The sequence below is a fragment of the Odocoileus virginianus genome, chromosome 8 (genome assembly GCF_023699985.2).
Source record: "Odocoileus virginianus isolate 20LAN1187 ecotype Illinois chromosome 8, Ovbor_1.2, whole genome shotgun sequence".
NCBI classification, from domain to species: domain Eukaryota; kingdom Metazoa; phylum Chordata; class Mammalia; order Artiodactyla; family Cervidae; genus Odocoileus; species Odocoileus virginianus.
This window is the reverse complement of record NC_069681.1, coordinates 25959694-25983091: the sequence shown is the minus strand read 5'-3', so window position 1 is coordinate 25983091 and position 23398 is coordinate 25959694. Positions and strand designations below refer to the sequence as shown.

The window sequence follows — 23398 nt, the reverse complement described above, 5'->3', positions numbered from 1 at the left end:
GGGGACAATATTACCTTCAGGGTGCAAAAACTGGTGTAGTGGGGGAGAATATGAGAATTCTTAGAACATACACATGTTCTAATGCACATAATACATCAGTATAATCTTCTTATGTATAAGGCACAGACACACTCTATGTCCGAGGTGTTACAATTTCTTGAGGATTCCCTCACACCCAAAGTTGAGTTCCCACATTAAGTGCCACTGAACTGCACACTTTAAAACGGTCACGATGGTAAATTTCACGTTATGTGTATTTTACTATGATCAAAAATAAAATTCTTTTTAAAATTTCATGGGGGTGGGGAGTGATTCCAAAATATATATATCTTAAAAGACTCCTCACAGAGAGATTTATTTAAGAAAGAAGAAAGCAGAGAAGATGTTCCCACGTTTGTGGGAATTCCAGAGACACTGCTTGCTCATGGCGGGGAAGGTGCTCACCCCGGCGAGTCACACGAGGTACGTGTTCTATCTCACCCAGGGCTTGCATTAAAATTTGTAAGAGGATAACTGACTTTAACAGCCAATCCTTTGCATGGCTGATTTCTATCGCAAAGCTCAGGTATCACAATCCGTAAACAGAATGGCAATGATTTGAATGTTTGCGGGGAAAACAGAAAAACACAAAAATGACCTCCGCCCTGAGGACGGTGGCCTTTCTTCCTCGATGTGTGTCTGCTCCGACGGGCTGGACTCACCTGCTGATGAAGGGCCGGATGCTGTCCCCGGTGATGGGAGCCATGGACATGGGCATGGGCTCCGGGGTGGACAGCCAGTAGGAGTAGTCGTTGCGGGAGGCGAAGTTGCAGACGTTGTTGATGTTACAGAAGAGGAAGGGCATGGTGCTGAACTTGCGCAGGCAGCTGCCCGCCGTGCCTGTGTGGGGAGGGCGCCTCGGCTTACCACTGACAGCCCGCCTCGCTGCAGACCGCCAGAGCCAGCCAGCACAGACACACATCCACGCTCCACGCGCGTGGAGGTGGAGACAAACACACTTGAAATTAAAGACAGTCATCCATCCGACACCTCCGTTAAGATGGAAATAGAGACATTTGAGATTACAGAAAGGAGGAAACAAACACAGCTAAATAAACACACTAGTATGACTGGAAGCGAGCATTAAATTAAAAGCCAATAGGAGACTATCAAGAATTTGCAGGACATTTTGCTGAATGGAAATAAAATGGTTCATCAGGAGAGAGAAACCTTTTCCTGGACTGAACTCCAGAAGGAATTTAATGTGCAGCTCCTTCTACAACAGCCGAGTAACTCACTGAACAACGTTTCTGATGAAATGCAGAGCCGTCTTTCTACATGTTCCCAACCTCCGTGAAAGTTAAAGGTAGGCGCACAACATTAAAATATAATTTGAAGGAGCAGATCCGGAGGGGACTAAGAAAACGATGACAAACACGCGATCCTCTGTCCATCTAAACTTACAGGACAGAGATTAGCACATGCAAAGGAATTCTGGACAGGATAACGTGGACATTTCTTAGAAAGAGCGACAGTAAAGCTGCTCTGCTCTATGATGAATAATGCAGACTGTAGAGTGTTTGCTCCAGAAATCTTGATCCTGTCTGATCACTTGAGGAAGAGGTCAAAAGTTCTGTTAAACTTTTCTAGAGAGTCAGCCTTTACAATTGCCTGGCTCCCCATTAGTAATCTGGTGGCCTTTGGATGGATGGCCGCTTGGTAAGGATGGAGGGAAACAGGGCTCTTCCCCTTCACTAGGTCTTGGTGACACCCCGAACCACAGGACGGGAGAGGAACGCAGCCCAACAGCACCCAGCACTGGAGACGCAGCACAGAGCAGCCTCACACGTCTGTAGGGCCCTCACCCAGGTCCTGGCCGTGCGCCCGCTCGTTGCCTTGCACGTAGAGCAGAGAGTACCCGTGGTAGAGGATTTTGGTCCCAGGAGGACACTGGGGGTCGTCTGTCGTCTGACTGTGCCGGGTCACAAGGAAGCCATGATCGACGGATGGGGTGCCCGGGGGACCCATGGATCCCGGCAGCCCGTCAGGCCCGGGCGGACCCGGGAAGCCTCGTGGACCTGCAAGACGGGAGAGAAGCCGCTTCCTTAGTTACGCGCAGGTGAGACTCGGCACGGCCACCCACAGCCACCGCCTCCGACCTGCAGCCTCAGTCACCCCTCTCTGCATCCCACCTCCGGACGGGTTACAAGCACCATGCTTGGGGCAAAGAGAAGCTCAAAGAGCTCAGTTCTGTGATAAATGGGAAATGTGAGAACACGGATACAGGAATAAATGACGTGATCTGTATTCTTACAGCACTGGGGGCTCCTGTGGGTAAGGATTATCACAGAATTTTTAAAACAACCCCCTCTGAAGGTAGCTTCCCAGCCTCAGTGGCCCCAGGCCGCCTGCAGAAACAGGGCGGGAAGGAAGCTCCCTTGCAGGGTGTCCTCCCATCTCTGGGGGCAACCATGTGGCCCGCAAGTCTGTCCCAGGGCGCCCTGCTGGGCTGGACCCTCCGAGCACTCAGCAGCACCTTCGGCCTCCGGCTTCTCAGCCGTGATGGGACCTGAGTTCCTGCCTCTTGGGAAGCAGCTCAACCTGAACCCGGAGCAGCCAGCGGCCTTCTGGCCAACAGCGTCATTATCTGCTCCCCCTTCCCCACTGCGGCAATGGCGATTACAGACCCTTAGGAAAACATACAGGGCCGTCGACCCGCCTTCTCTCAGTCACGTCCACCTCTGGAAGACACCGAGCTTTGACCAACATCTGTCTCCCAACCCAGAAAAGAGTGATGACGACCCTCAGCCCCTCTGTAAGATTCTGTTTCTCCTAAAAAACAGACTCCTTTGGAAGTCTTTCCAGAAACGCATTCTTCTGCAGGTTTTCGCCAGCCCGGGCCTGAGGCTTCGAGCCGGAAGACGCAGCAAGGAGGCAGTGCGGCTGGGGGGCGCAGCACACGTACCGGGAGGGCCGAAGGGCCCGGTCTCTCCCTTCTGGCCGGGGGCGCCGTCAAAGCCAGGCTCACCCGGGGGCCCAGGTAAGCCCACGGATCCCGTCACACCTGAGCGAGAGGAGAGAGGAGTCAGGATCTGCTCGTGGAGAGCCGTCCACGGGCTGCGCCTCCTCCTTCCCTTTGGAAATGTCTTCTCTGGCCTCCGCAGATGCCAGCACAGGGCCTGGGACTGCAGGCGGGAAACTTCCTCCAGAAGCCCGAAGAGTGACGCGCACGCCACAGGGGTCACAGCCAGACCGACCCCCCACACGCGGTCTGCTCATCACGGAGCTGGGGGTTCTCCCCGGCTTCTCCCTGTTTCTGTTGTCACTGTTCGGCAGGCAGTTTGGGGAAAGGCAGGCACGGGGGGGCTCGGGGAGATTCAATGCTTTTTCATTTTCTCAAGTGTTTCCCCCTCGGCCTTATTCTGGTGACTCAGATAACGTTCAAGCTTCAGATTATTGACGGGGTGGTTCTTCTGTTTGCATGTGTACGCTGCTTTCTCAGGGCACTGAACCTGGAATCTCCGTGATGCTCACTTTCTACTCTAACTGTTCTCCTTTTTCTTTATTTTCCATTCCCGCCCCTCTGCGATAGCTTTTAAAGTGGGGACTGCTTAGCTCGAAGAAGCAGAAAGCGTCTAGGTTACAGTGTCTGCAATCGTAAGGATTTGCACAGATCCTGGCCAGTCTATGGACCACTGTGGAGAGCACCAATTCCCGTGGTGATTCTGGGCCACTGCGCCCTGCCGCCCCCCACCTCGTGGCCGGGAGAGGTGGTTCTCCCCCGCCTTCACCCACGCTGTTCTAAGTGAGCACAGCAATGCTGAGCTGTATGTTCCCCCAGCTTCCCCGTGTTTCATTCTGGTCTTTCTTCATGTGTGCACATGTGGACAGTCACCCAGTCACGCCTGACTCTGCGATCCCATGGACTGTAGCCCACCAGGCACCTCTGTCCACGGGATTTCCCAGGCAAGAATACTGGAGTGGGTTGCCATTTCCTCCTCCAGGGGAACTTCCAAACCCAGGGATCGAACTCGCATCTCCTGAGTTGGCAGGCAGGTTCTTTACCACTGAGCCACCAGGGAAGACCTTCTGGCCTTTTCAGGCCCCTTCGAAAATTTCACATGGTTTTGATATACATTAAAGGGAGATAAGAAAGTCATCTTCAAATAGGAGTTTACACAGTCACCACCCAGAGACTGACCCGAGACACGTGGGTAGAGAGGAAAGCTCGCCCACGTCAGCCCCCTCCTGACCCCACGCCCCCGATTGCCCAGCCAGCTTATTCTTACCTTGCTGTCCTTTCGGGCCCGGGGGTCCCTGAAGCCCTTTCAAACCCGCGGGGCCCTCGGGCCCAGGGAGCCCTGGTTCCCCCTTGATGATGTCGAACGGACCTGGGGGACCCGGGGGGCCGGGAAGACCTGTGGGAATCAAGGTGGCCACTGGTCAATCTTACTGTCAGCACTCGGGCAGAAACGGCATCTGACATGAAACCCAGCCAAAAGCAATGCTTTCAAAAGGAGAATCCCAATCAAACACACTAGTCAGCAGACGCTCACAAGACACGGATCTGCTCATCTCCACCATCTAACCTAAAATCCTGCATCCTCGGGACGGGAAGAGACTCAGGTCACCAGTGTCAACTGTCCACTCCTCTCTGGACGCCCTGACAGACCCTCCGTGCCATGAAGCTCAACCCTCTGAGGGCCTCACCTCCCACCTGGGGAGCCCCAACACGTGAAATTAGGATGTTTGCCCTCATCTTTTTTCTGAAACCCGCCTGAATGTACACCAGAGCCACTGGTCTTAATTTTTTAACGATGACTGAACGTAACCCTCTTCATACTATTCATGGATGCTGGGAAAGATTGATCGCAGGGGGAGAAGGGGACGACAGAGGATGAGATGGTTGGATGGCATCACCGACTCAATGGACATGAGTGTGAGCAAAGTCCTGGACTCGGTGATGGACAGGGAGGCCTGGTGTGCTGCAGTCCATGGGGTCGCAGAGAGTCGGAAACGACTGAGCGACTGAGCTGAACTGAACTGAACCTCCCGCTGGCTGAACGGGTCCTGAAACACGTGGCGCAATCGTGAGGCGTTCCGGGTCTCCCACAGCCTCCCCGTCCCTTCTCTCACTCCTCACACATTTCTCTGTTTTTTCCACTAATCATCCACATCCCTGTGCATTATGGTTACTAACTCCCTCTATCAAGACATGGTCTTCAAAACGAAACGCAGCCCTAGAAATGAGCTCTGGCCCATGGAGGCCAGGGCAGGATGGAGATCATCTCCTTCCCAGACCAGCCGCATCTCTGGAGCCGCTGGGCGCGCCCCGTTCCCATGGAGAAGCCAGGGCAGGCCCTTTTCCATAAAGGGCTCCATGCTGTCCAGCCTGCTCATGCCAGCCGGGTTTCACTCCTTGTTTTCACAGCTGATGTCCGTCTGCCCTCAGAGCCCATGACAGTCTGTGAATCTTGAGTCCCTCATCTGCTCTGTGCTGGATCAACCTCACACACAGATGGAACCAACCTGGCTTTCGGGACAGATCGCAGGTAGACACGTCCACTAGACTAGCCACACACAGCAACAACGCCAAGGAGTGGCCTGAGCGTTGCGACCGCATCCCCTTACCTTTAGTTCCCGGGAAGCCTTGGTCTCCTTGGTCACCTTTAACTCCCTGCAGGCCGGGGAGGCCTTTCTGACCTGGAGAAAAGTAGAACATATCGTCTTGGCACAGAATTCCGAAAGATAACCGTGTGTGCGAACACACGCGAGCGTTGGGTTGGCCAAGAGGTTCATTCAGGTTTATTCTACAAAACCTTATTAAAACCTGAATGAACTTTTAGCCAACCCAGTATATACATATATACACAAACATTTAACACACGCTCGTGTGTATTGCATATACATATACATGCCTACAAACACACATGCATATATTACACATGCACACACATGTACACATACACAGACACACACACAGTCAGCACATTTCCAATTTACGCTCCTAGAAGAAAAGAGCACTCCTTGTAGTCAGCTACGTAAAACTTTTGATGAAACTCTCCTTTCTGAAACCCCAGAAGTCACATTTTTCCAAACACGTAGCAAACTCTAAAACAGTCACAACCAGTGGAGGGGCATGCGGCTCTGCTTTTGGTAACGATCTGGTTCCCACATGTCCCCAGTTAGACCGCAAGATGCCTGCAGGCTGAGAACTTGTTTTATTCACCTTTCACTCACATGTACCTGATTCTTTAGTTAAAATCACATTGCCCGGAAGCTGGTAGGCACCCAATAAATATTTGCTTAAAAAATTAATGAATGGCCCAAATCCCCCATGATTTCTCATCAAGGTCCACTGGTTCTTAGGAAGGAAATTAGGATGGCTTTATACACTCAAGCATGAGAGTCTACAAATGAGGCTGCCATCCAGAAAGGGCGTTTTAATGTGAAGAGGACAGAATCTCGTCCTGGTCATGCCAATCTATCAGCAGGCAGTGCCAGGGTTGGGGCTCTAGAGGCAGGGACACGTGTCTTCAAGCAGCATCGCCTTAACATCTTACCTTGAAACCCTGGAACTCCTGGAAGTCCCATATCACCCTTGGCTCCTGTGATTCCTGGAGAGCCGCCAATGCCCTAGACACACAAGAGAATGTCAATCGGGAACTGCTCAAGGGACGTAAGTCTCTCAAGTAGGCGGCAGTGGGGAAGCCAAGACAGCCCCTCTGTATTCTGAAAGTGGCTTTGTGAACAAATGGGGCCTCGTGGTTTATTAAAGATGTAAGAAGAATGACAAAACCTCTGTGCGTGCTTAAATCAGGATGCTGGAAATGGCAACACTCACTCATTCACTCTGTCCCTTCTGCTGTCCACCTATGTGGTCAGTTCCAGGAGCAGGTGTGAATCTGACATCCCACTGTCCCCACCACACAACACGATGCCATGAACAGAATCGAAACTCCCTAAGCATCTGTCGTGGCAACATCGCAACACCAAAGAACCTTCCTGGAAAACCTTCCTCCTAACACTCAACCATAGTGATTTTGCTTTAGAACTGACTTTATATCTTGTCTTAAAAGAGCTTCTAAATATGGGGAGAGGAATGTTAAAAAGCTAAAGAAGGATCATTTTCCTTTACAATATAGTGATGTTCTTATATTTTTAAAATATTACCTTTATTTCTAGATATTTCAACACAGTTGTTCCTTTCACAATATATAAAAAGTTGTGTTGTTTCTTACTTATATTTATTTCTTTGCTTTACTTTATTTTAACAAGGTAACCAAAATAACATGAACAAGTATTTGTAGATATGTATACATATAATCCAGTAGTCACGTATGGATGTGAGAGCTGGACCATAAAGAGAGCCAAAAAAAACTGATGCTGTCAAATTGTGGAGCTGGAGAAGATCTTGAGAGTCCCTTGGACAGCAAGGAGATTAAACCAGTCAGTCCTAAAGGAAATCAACCCTCAATATCCATTGGAAAGACTGATGCTGAAGCTGAAGCTCCAAAACTTTGGCCAGCTGATGCAAAGAGCTGACTCATTGAAAAAGACCTCAGTGCTGGGAAAGACTGAAGGCAAAAGAAGAAGAGGGTGGCAGAGGATGAGATGGTTGGATGGCATCACTGACTCAATGGACATGAATCTCAGCAAACTCTAGGAACAGGGAAGGACAGAGGAGCCTGTAGTCCACAGGGTCGCAAAGAGTCAGACACAACAACATACATATAATGACATGTGCACTCATGACACAGACTGAAAATGGCATTAGGAATAGAGTGTATATTTCTGTGTTACCGAGGCTTTCTTTTTGTATCATTTGTACATAGGTTTTTAAGCCAGGCATTGAACTATATTTTAAGCCAGGCATTGAACTGTAATTTCAGTATTGTAACATTTCATGTCTGATGGTTCATGTAAAACTAGAGTATAAGAACTGTTGTTAACAGCTGCCTACCGTGATTACTTGCCAGAGAGAAGGGACTGATTTAGAGAGGCTCTGGGAGTATAACATACATGTAATGCATGTGGATACACACACACACACACACACACACACACACACACACACACACAAAGTATTATCTTTTGATCCTTTCCAAAAACAGGACCTGTCATTGGACAACTCACCGGCATGCCCTGGAATCCTGGGTCTCCCTTGGGCCCTGGTGCTCCTGGAGTGCCCGGCCAGCCTGGGTTCCCCTTGTCACCTTTCAGCCCATCGAGCCCGGGGAGGCCTGGAGGCCCCATGGGTCCCGGATGCCCTAGCGGGAGACACAGAAGACACACACTTGAGGTTGGAGGGTGGTCTGATGTACAAGTGGCATTAGACTGTGCTTGTCACGATGCCACCCAAGTGCCCCCAACTGCCCGAGGCAACATCACGTTAAAGCTGCATGAGCCCTGAAGACCCCGGTCCCGGGGAAGACTCAGCAGGCAGCACACGTTGCTTCAGACAGCCAGGCTCAGAGTCCGTGCCCCACGGGCCCCGGGCTCGGGCGCCGCGTCGCCCTGCAGCACCGCTGCGCCGGGGGACAGAGGTCACGCCGGTTTTAACCCCACCGCACGTGGCCCAGCCCTCCCTGTGATGCCCTGCCTCCCTCCCCCGGCTCCCTGCCGTGCATACTAAGTTCCCCGACAGAGAGGACCCGGGAAGAGCAGCAGCAGAGGCCCAGGAGACAGCGGCCCAAAGTCTTCAGCAGTTTCAAGGGGTGAAAAAGGCTGCCAGCTTCTCGACAGAAGGCTCATTCAAGACTGATCATCCGCGTCACACCCGCGTCGTGTGTCCCTCTTTCGGCCCCAGCGCTGAGCTCCTGAAACATCCTTACCTGGCAGGCCGGGTTGTCCTTGCGGGCCGCGGTCTCCTTTGGGCCCCTCTACCGCGTGGCCTGGGGTCCCTGGCAATCCCGGCTGTCCCTGTGGTCCCGGGGGACCCATGAAGCCTTGTTCTCCTTTGGATCCAGGAATTCCTGGGCTCCCGGCTAATCCTGGGAAGCCCACGTCACCCTTTGAACCTGAACAGTAAAGACAGTGGAGATGGTGGTGAAATGCAGGGAAGAAGAGAGACCCAGTGCACCGAGGAGGAGGGGGAGCCTCCAGAAGGCCCAGGAGGAAACCAGAGCTGGGGGCCCTTCTCTCTCCTTTTTACTGAATAACACTTGACTCCCGCCACAGCCCACCTGAAAAACGAAAGCTTAGGATACCAAGAAGCTGCCATCATTCCTTATGCTCTTTAAAGCACGTGTTCTACGGCAAAGGCACTTGCATATATGTGGACACAAGCCGGCAAGGTATGGCACTGCCGAAATTAAGGGCTTGCCCCATCCACAGGTGAATAAAGAAACAAACGGTGCTATATCCATCCCAAGGAGCTCGACTCAGCGAGAAGAGTGAAGGACAGACACAATAGTGGAACTACGGCACCGGTGACGCTCAGACTCATGCCGAGTTAAAGAAGTCAGGCTGAAACGTACATGTTGTAGGACTCCATTTGCGTAAAATTCTAGATAATACAAGGTAGTCGATAGTGCCAGAAAGCAGACCAACAGTTACTTGGGGTGCAGTGGGGTGGAGGGGGCAGAAAGGGGCAGGAGGGGGCTGACAAGGCAGCCCGGGGAACTTCTGGGGCGGTGATGTGTTCACATCTTGAATGTGCTGGTATTTTCATGGATGTGTGCACATATATCAAGATTTATCAAACTGTACACTTTAAATATATGCAGTTTATTACATGTCAGTGACACCTCAATAAAGCTGTTTTTTTTTTTAAATTTCTAAGTCAGAACCTGTAGGAAAAAAACTTGCATGTTTAGTTTTAAACATACTACACCAAACTTGTCAAAAAAATGACAAAATTCTAGGACCATCTTAAAGGAAGAAGGGAAGGAAACAGGGTCAGGGCCTAGAAGGATCACGGGGCCCTCCTTGGGATCCCTCCCACATGCCCCCACTTCATGAGTATGAATCCAAGGCACGGCACATGGCACGGCGGCTTGTCACGCGCCAGCGGAGAGGGTCCTGTCTACTGTCCCAGACCTAAGCTATCACCACCCTAAGTCCAAGGGCTTCCCTGTATTTGCCCGCCCTGCTCTGAGGGCGCTGTGTGCATCAGAGGTTTGCTGAAAAGGAAGAACAGATTTGGCAAATGTGTTACCTTTCTCTCCTTTGCTCCCTGGAAACCCTGGGAATCCTCTTCCAGGCAGACCTACGAGATAAAGGTAAGAAGCCACGTTCACCTCTCCTAAAGCAGACAAGCTGCAGAACAGCACAAAGCAATACCCACTCTTGGCGCCAAAACCATACACAATCTGCAGAACCCAAAGAAATCAGTTCACTGCACTTTGCAAGTAAAACTGTATTCCTACAGTTGTTCTAAGATACCCTTGACTGGATATGTACAATGTAGTACATTTTCCCAAGTACCTCTGAGCTCAGAACCACTACAGCATTTAGTAGAAACAACTTGTACAAATGGGTGCTAATTTCCCATTATTGTCTGGAGACTCACAATCGGCTTTTCTCAGATGACCATCCAACTAACAGCTATTCTCAAAGGGGGTGCAGAGGGCCAGGTGGGCCAGCAGACAGCAAGGAGCCCACAAATGTGCATAAAGCATGTGAGGGAAGATCCAAAGGAGGGAAGTAGGTATGGTGGCACTTTTAACGAATTATTTTTATAGGAAAATGAACATACATAATACAAACATAAGGCTCATAGAATGAAAACATGAGCTGTAGAAGGAGGCCAGTGCCAGCAGTAAGGGGGCCTCTGACCACCCCTTCCCAGCTCTGCGTCCCTCCCTCCATCCCCATGACCGGGGGTCACCTGTTTCACACTGAGTGTCACCCTCCTGCTGTTGGGTTGGCCAAAAGTTTCATTCGGGTTTTTCCATAAGATGTAACAGAAAAACCCAAATGAACTCTTTGGCCAACTCAGTCTACATGAGTATTATAACTCAATATATACGAGTATTATTGCACATGTGATTATCATCACTGGAGCTCACAGCTTGCACTTTTTGCCAAGTTGCCACATCCCCATCAGTGAGAGGAGCAGATTCAGGGGGCAGCAGCTATCCCCAGGACCATCTGTCTAAAGGGAGAAAGGCCAGGCAGAGAAAGCCACGGTCTGGGCTTTCTGTGTATCTCTTTCACCCACCACAAGAGCTCAGGCCATTTGAAGGGCAGGTGCCCAGAAGTATCTGTGGAATAAACGAACACTGCCTCTCCCCTTCTCTCATCCCACCCTGCCCAGGTGTCCACATCACTGTCCCACAGATGAAAGGATGGAACCACATAGGTGTCACTTTACACCGGGCCCCAGTCACCCAGCAAGGAATGGGAAGCTCTGGGAGATGTGCGCTCCAGGGCACAGCCTCACTCTGAAAGGGAACGGACACCCAACGTACCTGGCTCGCCCTTCTCTCCCACCGACCCTGGGATTCCATCGCTGCCGGGCTCCCCTTTCTGGCCAGCTGGGCCCGTGGGGCCAGGCTTCCCAGGAAGACCTCAAAGAGAATGGTCAGACTGGTCAGCACCCTGATCTGTGTGGAAAATGCACCACTGTTCCCAACACGCTTCTGGGGAGCCGTTCCCACCCCTCAAGCAGGCCCAGCTTCCTGCAAGTTGCTCCTGAATCCCCCTCAGCAGGGACCACTGCATGCTGACCCCCAGAAGCTGGAGTGAGTGGAGACAAAGAGTATCCATCCATCATGCCAAGCAGGAAAACTTGTTTCTAAAACCAGTTCCAGTCTAATTGGTGTGAAGACCTTGGAAGACCCTGGAAGCGCCCCCAGACACAGTCTATTCAACTGGAGGAGGAGGTGTGACCCCACAGGTCACCCAGAGGTCACCCAGCCTGATGTCCCGTGACCTCCCTCCACGGGCCCCCATGTGTCCTGAAATGTGGTCTCTACCTGCTTCTCCTTTGATGCCAGGAATGCCATCCAGTCCCGGGAGGCCTTTGTCACCTTTCTCTCCAGGCAACCCAGGGCTTCCTAAAGAAAAACCAGAACACCCGGTTCCTATGACCGTGACTTTCTCTTTGCCACCCCTGGACCCCGAGCTCAGGAGGAGGCTGGCCCACTTACCTGGATAGCCAACACCGCCCGGGGAGCCTTTGGGGCCCGGCGACCCGGGCATCCCTGGGATCCCAGTGCTTCCTTTCTCTCCCTTCTCGCCGGGGCTTCCCGGAAATCCTGATAAGCCCTGGTCTCCCTGTGGGTGTAGATTGGGCCTGTTAATGCTGTTGGGTAAGTAGGCACGGGTCTGGAGGCGCCTCCTGTATAGACGTAGGTGCAGGGACTACAGCCCGTATACATGTGGGTTCGGGGACTAGCGTCTGTATTCACGCGGCTGCAACAACTACCACCCGTACACACGTGGGCGCAGAGACTGCCTGTATACACGTGGGCGCGGGGACGACCGCCTGTATACACGTGGGCGCGGGACGACCGCCTGTATACACGTGGGCGCGGGGACGACCGCCTGCATACACGTGGGCGCGGGGACGACCGCCTGCATACACGTGGGCGCGGGGACGACCGCCTGCGTGCACGTGGGCGCGGGGACGACCGCCTGCGTGCACGTGGGCGCGGGGACGACCGCCTGTGTGCACGTGGGCGCGGGACGACCGCCTGTATGCACGTGGGCGCGGGACGACCGCCTGTATGCACGTGGGCGCGGGACGACCGCCTGTATACACGTGGCTGCAACGACTCCTGCCTGGCGGAACTCCACTTCTGGCTTTCTAAAGGGGGAATCGAAGCCCACTCCAGAAACGGAGGAAGAGCCAGAAACCCAGTGGCAGAGAGCAGCCACCTGTTCTGCTTCTCCAGTTCCTCCGCTTCGCCCCGTGAGAACTTGCTGCTCCAGCTCTCAGCAAGTCTCGGGTCCTCCTTGGGGGAGGCGGGGAGACTGTTCCATTAGGATTCATTTACTGTGTGGAGGGGCTCGCTACACACTCCCTTGCAGCCGTTGGTGACGGAGGGAGACCGGTGGGAGGGGGTTCTGTGGGGATGGGTGGGAGGGGCTTCCAGAGACGGGTGGGTGGGCTTCTGCAGAGACGGGTAGGAGGGGCTTCCAGAGACGGGTGGGAGGGGCTTCTGCAGACGGGTGGGAGGGGCTTCCGCAGAGACGGGTGGGAGGGGCTTCCGCAGAGACGGGTGGGAGGGGCTTCCAGAGACGGGTGGGAGGGGCTTCCGCAGAGACGGGTGGGAGGGGCTTCCAGAGACGGGTGGGAGGGGCTTCCGCAGAGACGGGTGGGAGGGGCTTCCAGAGACGGGTGGGAGGGGCTTCCGCAGAGACGGGTGGGAGGGGCTTTCGTGCAGGATGCAGTAGTTACCTTGTCCCCGGGCCGTCCTGGAATCCCAATGCCAGGCAGACCCGCCTGCCCTTTCTCTCCTTTTGCCCCCTTGTCTCCAGGTAAGCCAGGAATGCCCTGCGGGCCGGGGATGCCAGCCACACCTTTTGGTCCTGGCATTCCTAGAAATACACAATGGAGGCAGAATGTCTGGTTAGCAGGTATTAGTATTACAAATAAGAACGCGCCTCAACAGCCAGTCAAGGAGGCGGAAAAACACACATCTCTCATTTCTTGGACTGTGCGTCATCCAGGAAGGTGCCAGTCATCCCACCGTGGAGAAGGACCCTAGGAAACAGCCTTCCTGTCTTTTAAAGACAGCCACATTACAAAGGGAAAATGAATATGTTAACTGCTCAGCACATGCCCACTTTCCCAACAGCATAAAGCGGCTTCCACGTCCTTTATTCTGCAGTCAAACTTCATGAATCAGAGGGGGCATGATGCAGGTCATGGAGAACAGAACTGTCCCTGCTTCCAGACTCATGTGGACAGTCAACCTAACCTATAAGCAGGTGCCCACAGCAGCTGGGCATTTATATCTTAAATAAAGTGACAGTGCACCCCGCAGAGGCCTGGGGAGGAGCCGTGAGACAGGACTGCTGGCCTGACTTGTGGCTCCAGGAGATTCTGAGACGCCTTGGCACCCAGACCGTCCATGCCCCTCGGCTCTCAGCTTTCTGTCTCCTGCCTCCTCTGTGCCAGCTGTCACTGCAGCAAATGCCGATGGCAAAGTGTGGAAGCCAGCTCAGCACTGGGTCAGAGGGCCCAGAAGAGTCTTCTGAGCTAATGTCAGGAGAGCAGGAGCCTCTGGTGCTGAGAAAACTGAGTGGAGAATTAATTGCCTTTTCGATGGATCCAAATAGACACACCTGGAGAAAGTCCCCAGCCTACCACCCATGTCCATCTTGTTAAATTGGGAGGGCTTTTGTCTGTTTTTCTTAAGCCAGGGACATAGGGTCAGCCAAATGCCCGCCCTTCCTAGGCAAGAAGTCTCACATGAAGGTGTGAGTCTGTGTAGAAGACACGTCTCCCTGGATTACGTCCTCAGGCAGTGGGCCTCACCCAAGCCTCACCCCAGCAGCCCAACAGGTGCCACAGGCGCGCCAGGAAGAAGCCCCCTTTCCTAAGCCCCACGTACCTGGTAGGCCCATTCCACCAGTGGATCCTTTGGGGCCAGGAAGTCCCGGAGCGCCTGGGATCCCACTCACACCTGGATCACCTTTAGGTCCTGGGATCATAAAGACAAAAACCCAACATGTCAACAGCCACGAAGAGCACCAGGTAACACCTCCCCGCACGAGCCCCTGCCGTGCGGGCGACCTCGTGCTTCCCACTGTACCTGGCTGCCCGGGGTGTCCTGCCTGACCGTCCTTTCCAGGCACGCCTGGCGTTCCTGGGTCTCCCCGGGATCCTTTATCGCCGGTCGGACCAGTTTGTCCTGTGCAACACAGGAAAAAGAAAAAATAATGACGATGCAAGTCTACTTAAAGCAAGTCATAGAAACACAGGTGGGTCGGTCATCATGAGGGAAGAACCGGGTAGCTCGTCCGACCCGCTCCCCGCTCCGCAGGTGAGCCTCCTCCACGTTACCTTTCTCGCCTTGGTCTCCCTTCTCGCCCTTCATGCTGCCCATGTCCACCTTATCCATGGAGCCGGGCTTGCCAGGGAGCCCCACGTCGCCTTTGTCACCCTTGAAGCCAGGGTCTCCCCTGGGTCCTGAAGAGCCAGGGAAGCCGTGGTCCCCTGCAGAAAGAGAGGGGGCACCGAGTGACTCGCAGCCAAGGGCCCCGGGCAGTGACAAGCGCGCGGTTCTTTCTGGCCAGTGACGCAACCGAGAAGGAATAAAGAACAAACAGCCTCTCCAAAAATGGCACTCAAGGGCCAGCGTCCGCATTACCCAGAAGAAGGTGATATCAGGCAAACGAACAATAAAGCCATTTCTAGAATTCATTACTTGCTAATACTTCCAACAGATGAGACTTCAGCTCTTAATTTAAATAAATGACATTTTTCTCTCCTTCCTAAATCCCTCCTGACTCCCAGTTCACAGTGGTCCCTCAACTCTACGTGAAGTAATGGAAGGGGAACTCTCCCACACAACTACACAAATCACCACTTTTATGTCTAAGGTTCAAAGTCAATTCTTTTTGTTTAAACAAACAAAACGGAACATTATTTTGGACCAAATGTCATGATACGAAATGAAAATTAAGACTCTCTTTGCTACTCCGACTCTAAGGTTTCAGTTCCCTTGACCTTGCACGACTGAAGATTCCACCCTTTCCAAAAAAAACTCAACGGTGCCAACAAACAGTACCCCCAAACCTGTCTTCTCCCTGACTCTTTGGTGGGGCACAGTCCATAACCCCCACGAACCATGGGTTACACAAGGGGGACTTCTGGACCCTTCACTTGACCTTGTCCTTTCCCAGGTTTCTTGGGATGAACTAGAACCTACACAATTAGAGAATTTCCCACAAGGCACTGGGGCCCAGACATATATAACACAAGCTCTTCCGCAGTCACCGCTCCTTACCTTTGGCACCCGGCAATCCTGGCACGCCTGCTGGTCCTGGCGAGCCGGGCTGCCCCGGGGTCCCCATGACGCCCATCTCTCCCTTGGGACCTGTGGCCGGACAGAAGGACCGTGAACGTTGGTGGCGGAGGCTGAATGAGGGTCGTGAACAAGAGCCAGGAGGCACCTCCCCAGGCCCACGTGGGTGGAGCTCAGTCACTCACCTGGAAAGCCAGGCTGGCCGGGGGTGCCCTGCTGTCCAGGAAGGCCAGGCAGCCCCGACTGCCCCGTCAGGCCTGGGAGCCCCTGGGACCCTTTGTCTCCTTTGGGGCCTGGCATGTCCAGGCCTGGGAAGCCGGGGAAGCCTTTCTCTCCTTTCACTCCGGGGGGACCTGAGACGGGGAAGAGAAGGGGTGTTGGCAGGACTGGCGGGGTTTCCGGCACTGCCCTGGAGCCCGTGTGCCTGTGACTTTCTGCAGAAGGCGTGTGGCTGTGGCCACGTCAGGGTGGGGGCCGTGGAGCTGCTCCCCCTCCTCAGACGGTGGTGTGGGGCCGCCGTGGGCATGCACTGTCCCAAGAGGAAGTGCCCCCTGCCCGCGGGGCATCGGCAGCAGGCCCCTCCACGGCCCCTCCGCGGCGGGAAGACTCAGCCCAGCGTCCCCCGGGCGGCTCTCCCTGGCTGCCCTGTGCCACCCACCACCCCTGTCTAACTTGACGATGATTATAAAGGCAGAGGCAGCTTCCAGACACGGACTCCTGTGTGCCACCCATGACTCACTGCCCCTCCTGCAGGAGGATCAGACAGAGGCGCTGATCCTTCTGAACTAAACTAAAAAGGTACTGAATGTACAGTAAAGGGGAAGTGTCTTTGGCACATAAACCAAGTTCAGAGAGAGGAAGAGAATGGCATCCGTGACTTTGTGTGTGAGTCGCTCAGTCCTGTGCGACTCTTTGCGACCCCGTGGGCTGAAGCCCAGCAGGCTCCTCTGTCCATGGGATTCTCCAGGCAAGAGTACTGGAGTGGGCTGCCTTATCGCTTCTCCAGGGGATCTTCCTGACCCAGGGATCAAACTTAGGTCTCCGGCTTTATAGATGGATTCTTTACCATCTGAGCCATCAAACCTGTATCCACAAAAGAACTGACTTCCCCTTTGAGCCACAGATTGTGGGTTAGGGAAGGGGCATTCTGCAAGAACGCAGTATCACCTGATGACCCTGGGGGTCCCTGTCCTCCGGGGGGGCCCATTGCTCCAGGGGGGCCGATTCCGGGGACTCCCGGAGCTCCTTTGGGGCCTTGCAATCCAGGAGGTCCCGGGTCACCTGGATGGGGAAGAAACAGTGGCCACATCACACAGGGACACGGCCGCGTCAGGAGCACCACCCATCACCCCAGGTGCCAGGACGCCGCCCAGGGTTGTCATCATTCCTTCCACAAACATTTACTGGGACCTAGCAGGGGCTCTGCGCCCACACAAGAAGCAGATCCCTCCCTGCCACCAGCCAGATATGCCCGTAAGACATTACCTCTGAGCCCCTGGAGGCCGGGGGGGCCGATAGCGCCGTGCTCTCCAGGAACTCCCGGTCCTCCGACGCTTCCCTTCTCCCCGGGGGTGCCGGGGATGCCCGGTATCCCAGGCAGGCCTTTGAGTCCCGGCAGACCGACTCCAGGCTCTCCCTGGAGACCCAAAGCACAGAGAAGCTGGTGACCCTCCGAGCCGAGGTTCGTGGGCTGTCAGGCCTGGGCATGCACTCGGGGGAGCTCTTTTGCTATCTGTGGCTCGGGCCACAGAGGAGGCTCCTAAGGACCCCGCGGTGCTCAGGGCAGTCCCCGTCACGACGAATGACGGGACCCAAGTGTCCATATGACGGAAGCTGAGAGAGGCTGCCGCCCACCCTCCCGGGGGCTTCAAGTTGCCTTCCTCCTCCACTCCCGACAGGACACACATTCACGTGGAGACCCAGGACGCACACGGGCAACAGCACAGATGCGAGGCGGGAACAAACGACTCCTCCGCAACGACGCAGGGCTGTATGCTGCCCCACATCGCTGGGTATTTCCTGGCTGATGCTATGGCACATAAAACGTGCTGACCCAACACACCCCGTGGGACCAGCAGCCTACGATTTGTGTGCCCAGTTCATCACAGCGATGCGGACAGCAGTCCGGGGAATGCTCGATACACACCTTCTGGCCAGGCGGACCGGGGTTGCCAGGTAAGCCGTTGAAGCCTTGGCGACCCGGATTCCCAGGAGGCCCAGCGTCTCCAGGTAAACCATCCACGCCTGTTTCGAAGAGTCAAAAAAAATCGTCAATGTAAAATACTACTCCCAACATCCTCCACTTCTTTAACCTGCTCAGATGAACCTGAACAGACTTGAGGGGGTCAACAAGGAATATGAGACCACACTGGGTCTGGTGGGGGGCGACTGGGGGCAGGGACCACTCACGACGCCAGCCGCCCCCTCCGCTTTCTCCCTCTCTCCTGCTCCTCCGTTCCTTTCCTTCTTTGTAAACTTTTTTTCCTATCTGCTCCCTACAAACACACCACACAAGTATCTGCAGACTGGGAATGGCGATTTAGACTCTGGGGACTCCGAGTGAGGTTGGGGCATCCCCTTTGCCTGATTAGAAAACCAGCCCGGATCTCCCAGTGCAGACCTGCATTTTTAAAAAACAAATCTTTGGGCCACACCACACAATACACGGGAGCCTAGTTCCCCGCTCAGGGATTGAACCCATGCCTCTTGCATTGACCGAGTGGAGTCTTCGCCACTGGACCTCCAGGGAAGTCCCCAAACAGGCACGTGAACAAGACCCCTCATGAGGCCCCACCAGGGCTCACCTTTGGGGCCAGGAGGCCCTGGAAATCCAATCCCAGGCTGGCCGATGGCGCCCTTCTCTCCGGGGAGGCCCGGCCTTCCGGGGCTTCCAGGAAAACCTCGGTCACCTGCGGCGGGAGAGGCCGGCGGTCAGAGAACACGAGCGCTTTCCCACAGGCCCCAGGTGAACCGGCGAGAACGCTAAGGGTACCTTGTGGTCCCTGGAAGCCTGGGGACCCGGGAAGTCCTTCTGCTCCAGGGGGGCCGGGCAAGGGCACGACTTTTCCTGCCTCTCCCTTGGGACCTGGAGGAAGAGAACAGACGCTCAGCGTGAGGGCCGCAGGCTCGCGTCCGGGAGAGCGGCCCCATCCACACACCTCCCTCCCTTCCTTCCACCGAAGCATCTCTCACAGAGACCGACCGCCTCCTCTCCACAAACGTCCAGACTGACCGGGACGTTCCGTCAACACAGGCATCCCTTACGTGTCCAAAACAAGAGTCACGAAAAGCTGAAAACTCAGCAGATGCAGAAAGCAAGGCGACCCCGGGTCACCATCTGTCCAAGTCAGGACCCCCTGGCCAGCCCCTCTGAGCATCTCAGACGGGACTGGCTCTCAGCTGCTCTGAGGCCCGTTCGCTGGAAGTCATCTTCAGGACCTGCTCCGCGGGCGACATGAGCCGGGTTATCGCCAGCAGCCCAGAAAAGCCCCTCCCTCTCCAAGCTGGGAGGGGGTGCCCAGCCCCTGGGCGCCCGTGCCTGCGAGGACCACTGGGTGTCAGGATTGAGCTGTGTCAGGGAAGGACCACAGGCCTCATCTCACTGAATCATTGCGTACCTTAAAGAATTCAGGATAATGAGGGCCTCCCGAGGGCGGCCGCCACTCTCGTTAGCTGCAGACTGTGGGAAACGCCGGGGCCTGACCCCAACACATCTGTGCTATCAGCTCCAGGCCTGGGAATGAGGCTTTTATGATCCTCAGAGCAAACACAGCTCTGGCCGATCAGAGCAGCTGGGTCTCTAATCCCGGGGCTGCCGGGGTCTGGAGTGGCCCAGAGAGCTTCCAGAATGTGGCCAACTGCCCGATAGCACTGCCAGCTTTCCCACCTTTAGGAACCTTCTCTTCATCCTCTCAAGACCTATCCGTGTGTGCCCCACAGGCTTTTCTGATGATGGTGGCTTCTAGCCGAGAGAAAAAGCTGATTCCTGTTTACACTCTGCAAGTATTCAGGCTCGAGGGGCACACAGAACACTTGAGATGGTGCTCTGGGAATCAGGAGCAGGAGGGCCCCTCTCCAAGACCGAGGGGCTTCAAGCCAAGCCCAGGACTTCCTGCCCCGAACGGAGTCATAGAAGAGACATTTCTCGGGTCCCTGCTAAACAGCGAACAAGTCAGTCCTAACTTAAGGCCAAGTAACCAGTGATCACCCAGCAATGACAGCAGTAACAACCGACACAGCAAGATGCGTTTGCACTCCCATCAAAGGCTGCTGGCATTTCCTGCGGCGCCGAGCTGATGACTCTATACCGTGCCTTCACAGGAGATGACGGCTCCCAGTGGGGGCCGAGACTGGTGGAACTCGGGGCCGGACACCGGCTCGGGACAGCGGGCAGACGTGTGAGGGCCGGACGAACGGCAGCTCTTCCTGGAAGCCCTGGCCGTCCACTGCTGAGTCACTGTGCTCCCCGAGGTTCCCTGCTCACGGCACTGGAGCCACCCCGGCCACCTCTCACTCTCTTCTCCCACTTGTAAAACGTCCCAGTAACGCGCACGTCCTCTGTCCTCCGTGTCCAGGTCACTCCCGACCTCTCCTTTTCTAAGTGTTGCAGGCAACCATGTCAGCGCTCCCTTCCTTCTCTGTTGTTGCTCGGTCACTCAGGCGTGTCTGACTCTCTGCGACCCCGTGGATTGTAGCACGCCAGGCTTCCCGGTCCTTCATCATCTCCTGGAGTTTGCCCAGGCTCACGTCCATCACGCTGGTGATGCCATCCAACCATCCCATCCCCTGCCGTCCCCTTCTCCTCCCGCCTTCAATCTTTCCCAGCGTCAGGGTCTTTTCCAATGAGTCAGCTCTTCCCATCAGGTGGCCAAAGGACTGGAGCTGCAGCTTCAGCATCGGTCCTTCCAGTGGATCACAGTCAGGTCACCGAGCAGCTTCTGTGTGCGGGTCCTGGGGAGCCCCCTTCCCTGCGGTCCCCGATGATGAACCCGTACGTGGCCGGGGATACGCAGAAGCCAAAACGGGCCGCTCGTCAGGGGAAAAGGAGAGCATGGGCCTATGCTGTTTTAACATCCACATAAAGGGCTGGTTTTCACTGGTACGTACGGCATGGGCGTGCTGCGTGCTAAGTCACTCCGTTATCTCTGACTCTTTGCGACCCCTTGGACTGGAGCCTGCGAGGCTCCTCTGTCCATGGGGTTCTCCAGGGACGAATATTGGAGAGGGCTGCCATGCATGGCATACTTATCTATAAGGAAATCACCTTAAATTCAGCTTCTTGTCATCCAGAGGCTACACACACCCCCTGGCCCAGCTCATAAGGAAGGACTTGCCCAGGCCACAGTCCAGCTCCTGGCAGGACTGGAACCAGACCCACACCGCACATGGCTGAGCCCAGACTCCTGGTGCTTTGAGGCGGTACCTGAGGACCTCGGGCCTCACCTGGCTGGCCTGGGGCCCCGGGGTTTCCTGGGAAGCCCATCTGTCCTTTGTCACCAATGGGGCCAATCGGGCCGAAGCCTGGAGGCCCCGGAGGGCCGATGTCGCCACGGCTCCCAGGGAATCCGACGCCTCCTGGGGGGCCACGCTCCCCTTTCAATCCTACTGAACCCTGGAGTGAGAAAGAGAGCATTATCAGCAGACATACCAGCGCTCCGACCCAGCGCACATTTCCCAGCATTCGCAGTAAATGAGTGACCAGGCTCTAACGTGGCTGGGCTACTTATTCACCTCGACCCGTCAGCAAAGGTCAACCTGCAGTTAATCAACGAAACCAGCATTCTTCCATCTCAGCAGAGAAATCGCCCTGCCTGCCTCCCCCCAGGATAGGGCACACTCCACAGAGGAAAGCATTGATCTCTGGAATCCTCTCTGAAAGGGTGACATGAGCGCCATTAACTTTAAACTTCACCTCCCATCCAGCAGGTGGGCGCCTTTTCAGTTCCCCCAGACCCATCAGAAGACAGTGACCCCCTTATCATCTCGTTGTTCAAGGCAAGGTCCTCAGCTCCTGGGTTTACAGACCACAGCTTCCCCAGGGGACGAGAAACAAGTCTGTCCATGACATCGACCGCCCCCCCACCAGTGGACACAGGCAGTTATGATACCAATAAGTTTATCTGAGTATCCATCCGTCAAGCACTCGTTCAGAGTCTGGGAATCCACCTACCGGGGAGCCTTTGGGGCCGGGCAGACCCGGGTGGCCGTCTCTTCCAGGGGATCCCGCTCTGCCTGGCATGCCGGGCTGGCCTGGGAAGCCGGGGTCTCCTTTGTCGCCCTTGAGCCGTATGTCGAAGTAGATCTCGCCGGGCTCCCCCTTGGCTCCCGGCTGGCCCATGAGCCCCGGGGAACCTTGCGGACCCTGCAAGAACAAAACCTTATGATGCCCCCAGCAAAGACGCTCATCCGGAGAGCAAAGCAGAGCCAGCAAGGGGTCAGGACGCCTGGGAAAGTGGGAACGGGTGCAGTTTCCTCGTTCCCTGTCTGGGAGCCAGCCAGCAGCTCTGTGACCAAGCCCTGAGCTGACCTCCCTGCCGCGTGGCCCTGTAAAAGCCTTTGCTAGGATCGCCGGCGGGGACACAGAACAGCAGCTGTCCCCAGCCTGTGGGCCAGTCCCCGGTGCCTTCCTGCCTTTCACAACTGCTCACATTGCCCAGAACAGGTTAGCTCTGCCTGGCAGGCGTTGGATTGCGACTCCCTGGGCCCAGGAGCCAGAGCTGGAGCTGGGAGCAGCCATGTTCTCCAAGTCTGGCCAGCGCAGAAAGCACACAGCTTCCCTTCCACGCTCACGGCCCTAATTCCGGAAGAGATGAGAAGGTGCAGGGCACCTGGGCAGAGGAGACGCCCAGGGCGAGCACCCGGCCAGCTCCGTAACCGTGATGCTGAGCCATCAACGGAACAGGAGTGAGTTTCCCAAGAGACTATCTCTCAACTCCTGGAAGGCGGGATCCTCAAAGGATGCCCACAACCCTAGAAGGCGCCTCCTCCAGCCTCCTGAGCGGAGGGAAGAGCCAGGACTTCCAACGACTGTTCACTGAGCTCTCTCTGAGAGGAGTCCCTGCTCACTAGGCAGGATTCACGTGGTTTGAGCCCCTTTCCCTTTGAAATGGTTTTTGGATGTCTGTGAAGCACACGCGTGCACACACACACGCGCGTGCACACACCTCTGTCTATGTGTAACCCGTGCTCCTCAATGGAGGGAGCCGGAGGGGCAGAGACACCCAAATCCACACAACCTTTAGACTCCAACATGGCTCCCATTCCCCACACGCCTGCGAGGCATCCCATCCTGGGGCAGCCCTGACTCTTAACCCGACTCCACAGGGAAACAGTGGGAACGGCCGCTCGGCAGATGAGGAGCTAACATTCAGAGAGGGATTCGTCCAGGACCGCACGCCAGAAAGTGCTGATTTCCCGCCGCAGAGCCCGTCCTGGATCCCCACCACACCCCGTGGGCCCCGTGGAGTTGGGTGTTACTAGGAAAGCCCGCCTCGGGC

At 55.1% G+C, this 23398-nt stretch overlaps 1 protein-coding gene across 2 annotated transcripts in view; it reads right to left on the bottom strand.

Annotated features, from left to right (window-relative positions):
• Positions 1-23398, bottom strand: part of COL4A1 (collagen type IV alpha 1 chain) — a 132390-nt gene that overhangs the window by 5193 nt on the left and 103799 nt on the right. For both annotated transcript variants that reach the window (XM_070471414.1, XM_070471415.1), the window contains exons 25-49: positions 22072-22263; positions 21345-21513; positions 18895-18987; positions 18707-18811; positions 18049-18146; positions 17388-17538; positions 17070-17183; positions 16088-16255; positions 15885-15974; positions 14939-15091; positions 14688-14786; positions 14487-14576; positions 13328-13467; positions 12075-12201; positions 11901-11981; positions 11394-11492; positions 10139-10189; positions 8814-8999; positions 8116-8249; positions 6543-6615; positions 5611-5682; positions 4269-4397; positions 2945-3043; positions 1845-2057; positions 702-879 (exon numbers count right to left, since the gene is read on the bottom strand). In XM_070471414.1, the coding sequence (XP_070327515.1) occupies positions 702-879; positions 1845-2057; positions 2945-3043; positions 4269-4397; positions 5611-5682; positions 6543-6615; positions 8116-8249; positions 8814-8999; positions 10139-10189; positions 11394-11492; positions 11901-11981; positions 12075-12201; positions 13328-13467; positions 14487-14576; positions 14688-14786; positions 14939-15091; positions 15885-15974; positions 16088-16255; positions 17070-17183; positions 17388-17538; positions 18049-18146; positions 18707-18811; positions 18895-18987; positions 21345-21513; positions 22072-22263 (3104 nt within the window). The remainder of the gene's footprint in view (positions 1-701; positions 880-1844; positions 2058-2944; positions 3044-4268; positions 4398-5610; positions 5683-6542; positions 6616-8115; positions 8250-8813; positions 9000-10138; positions 10190-11393; positions 11493-11900; positions 11982-12074; positions 12202-13327; positions 13468-14486; positions 14577-14687; positions 14787-14938; positions 15092-15884; positions 15975-16087; positions 16256-17069; positions 17184-17387; positions 17539-18048; positions 18147-18706; positions 18812-18894; positions 18988-21344; positions 21514-22071; positions 22264-23398) is intronic.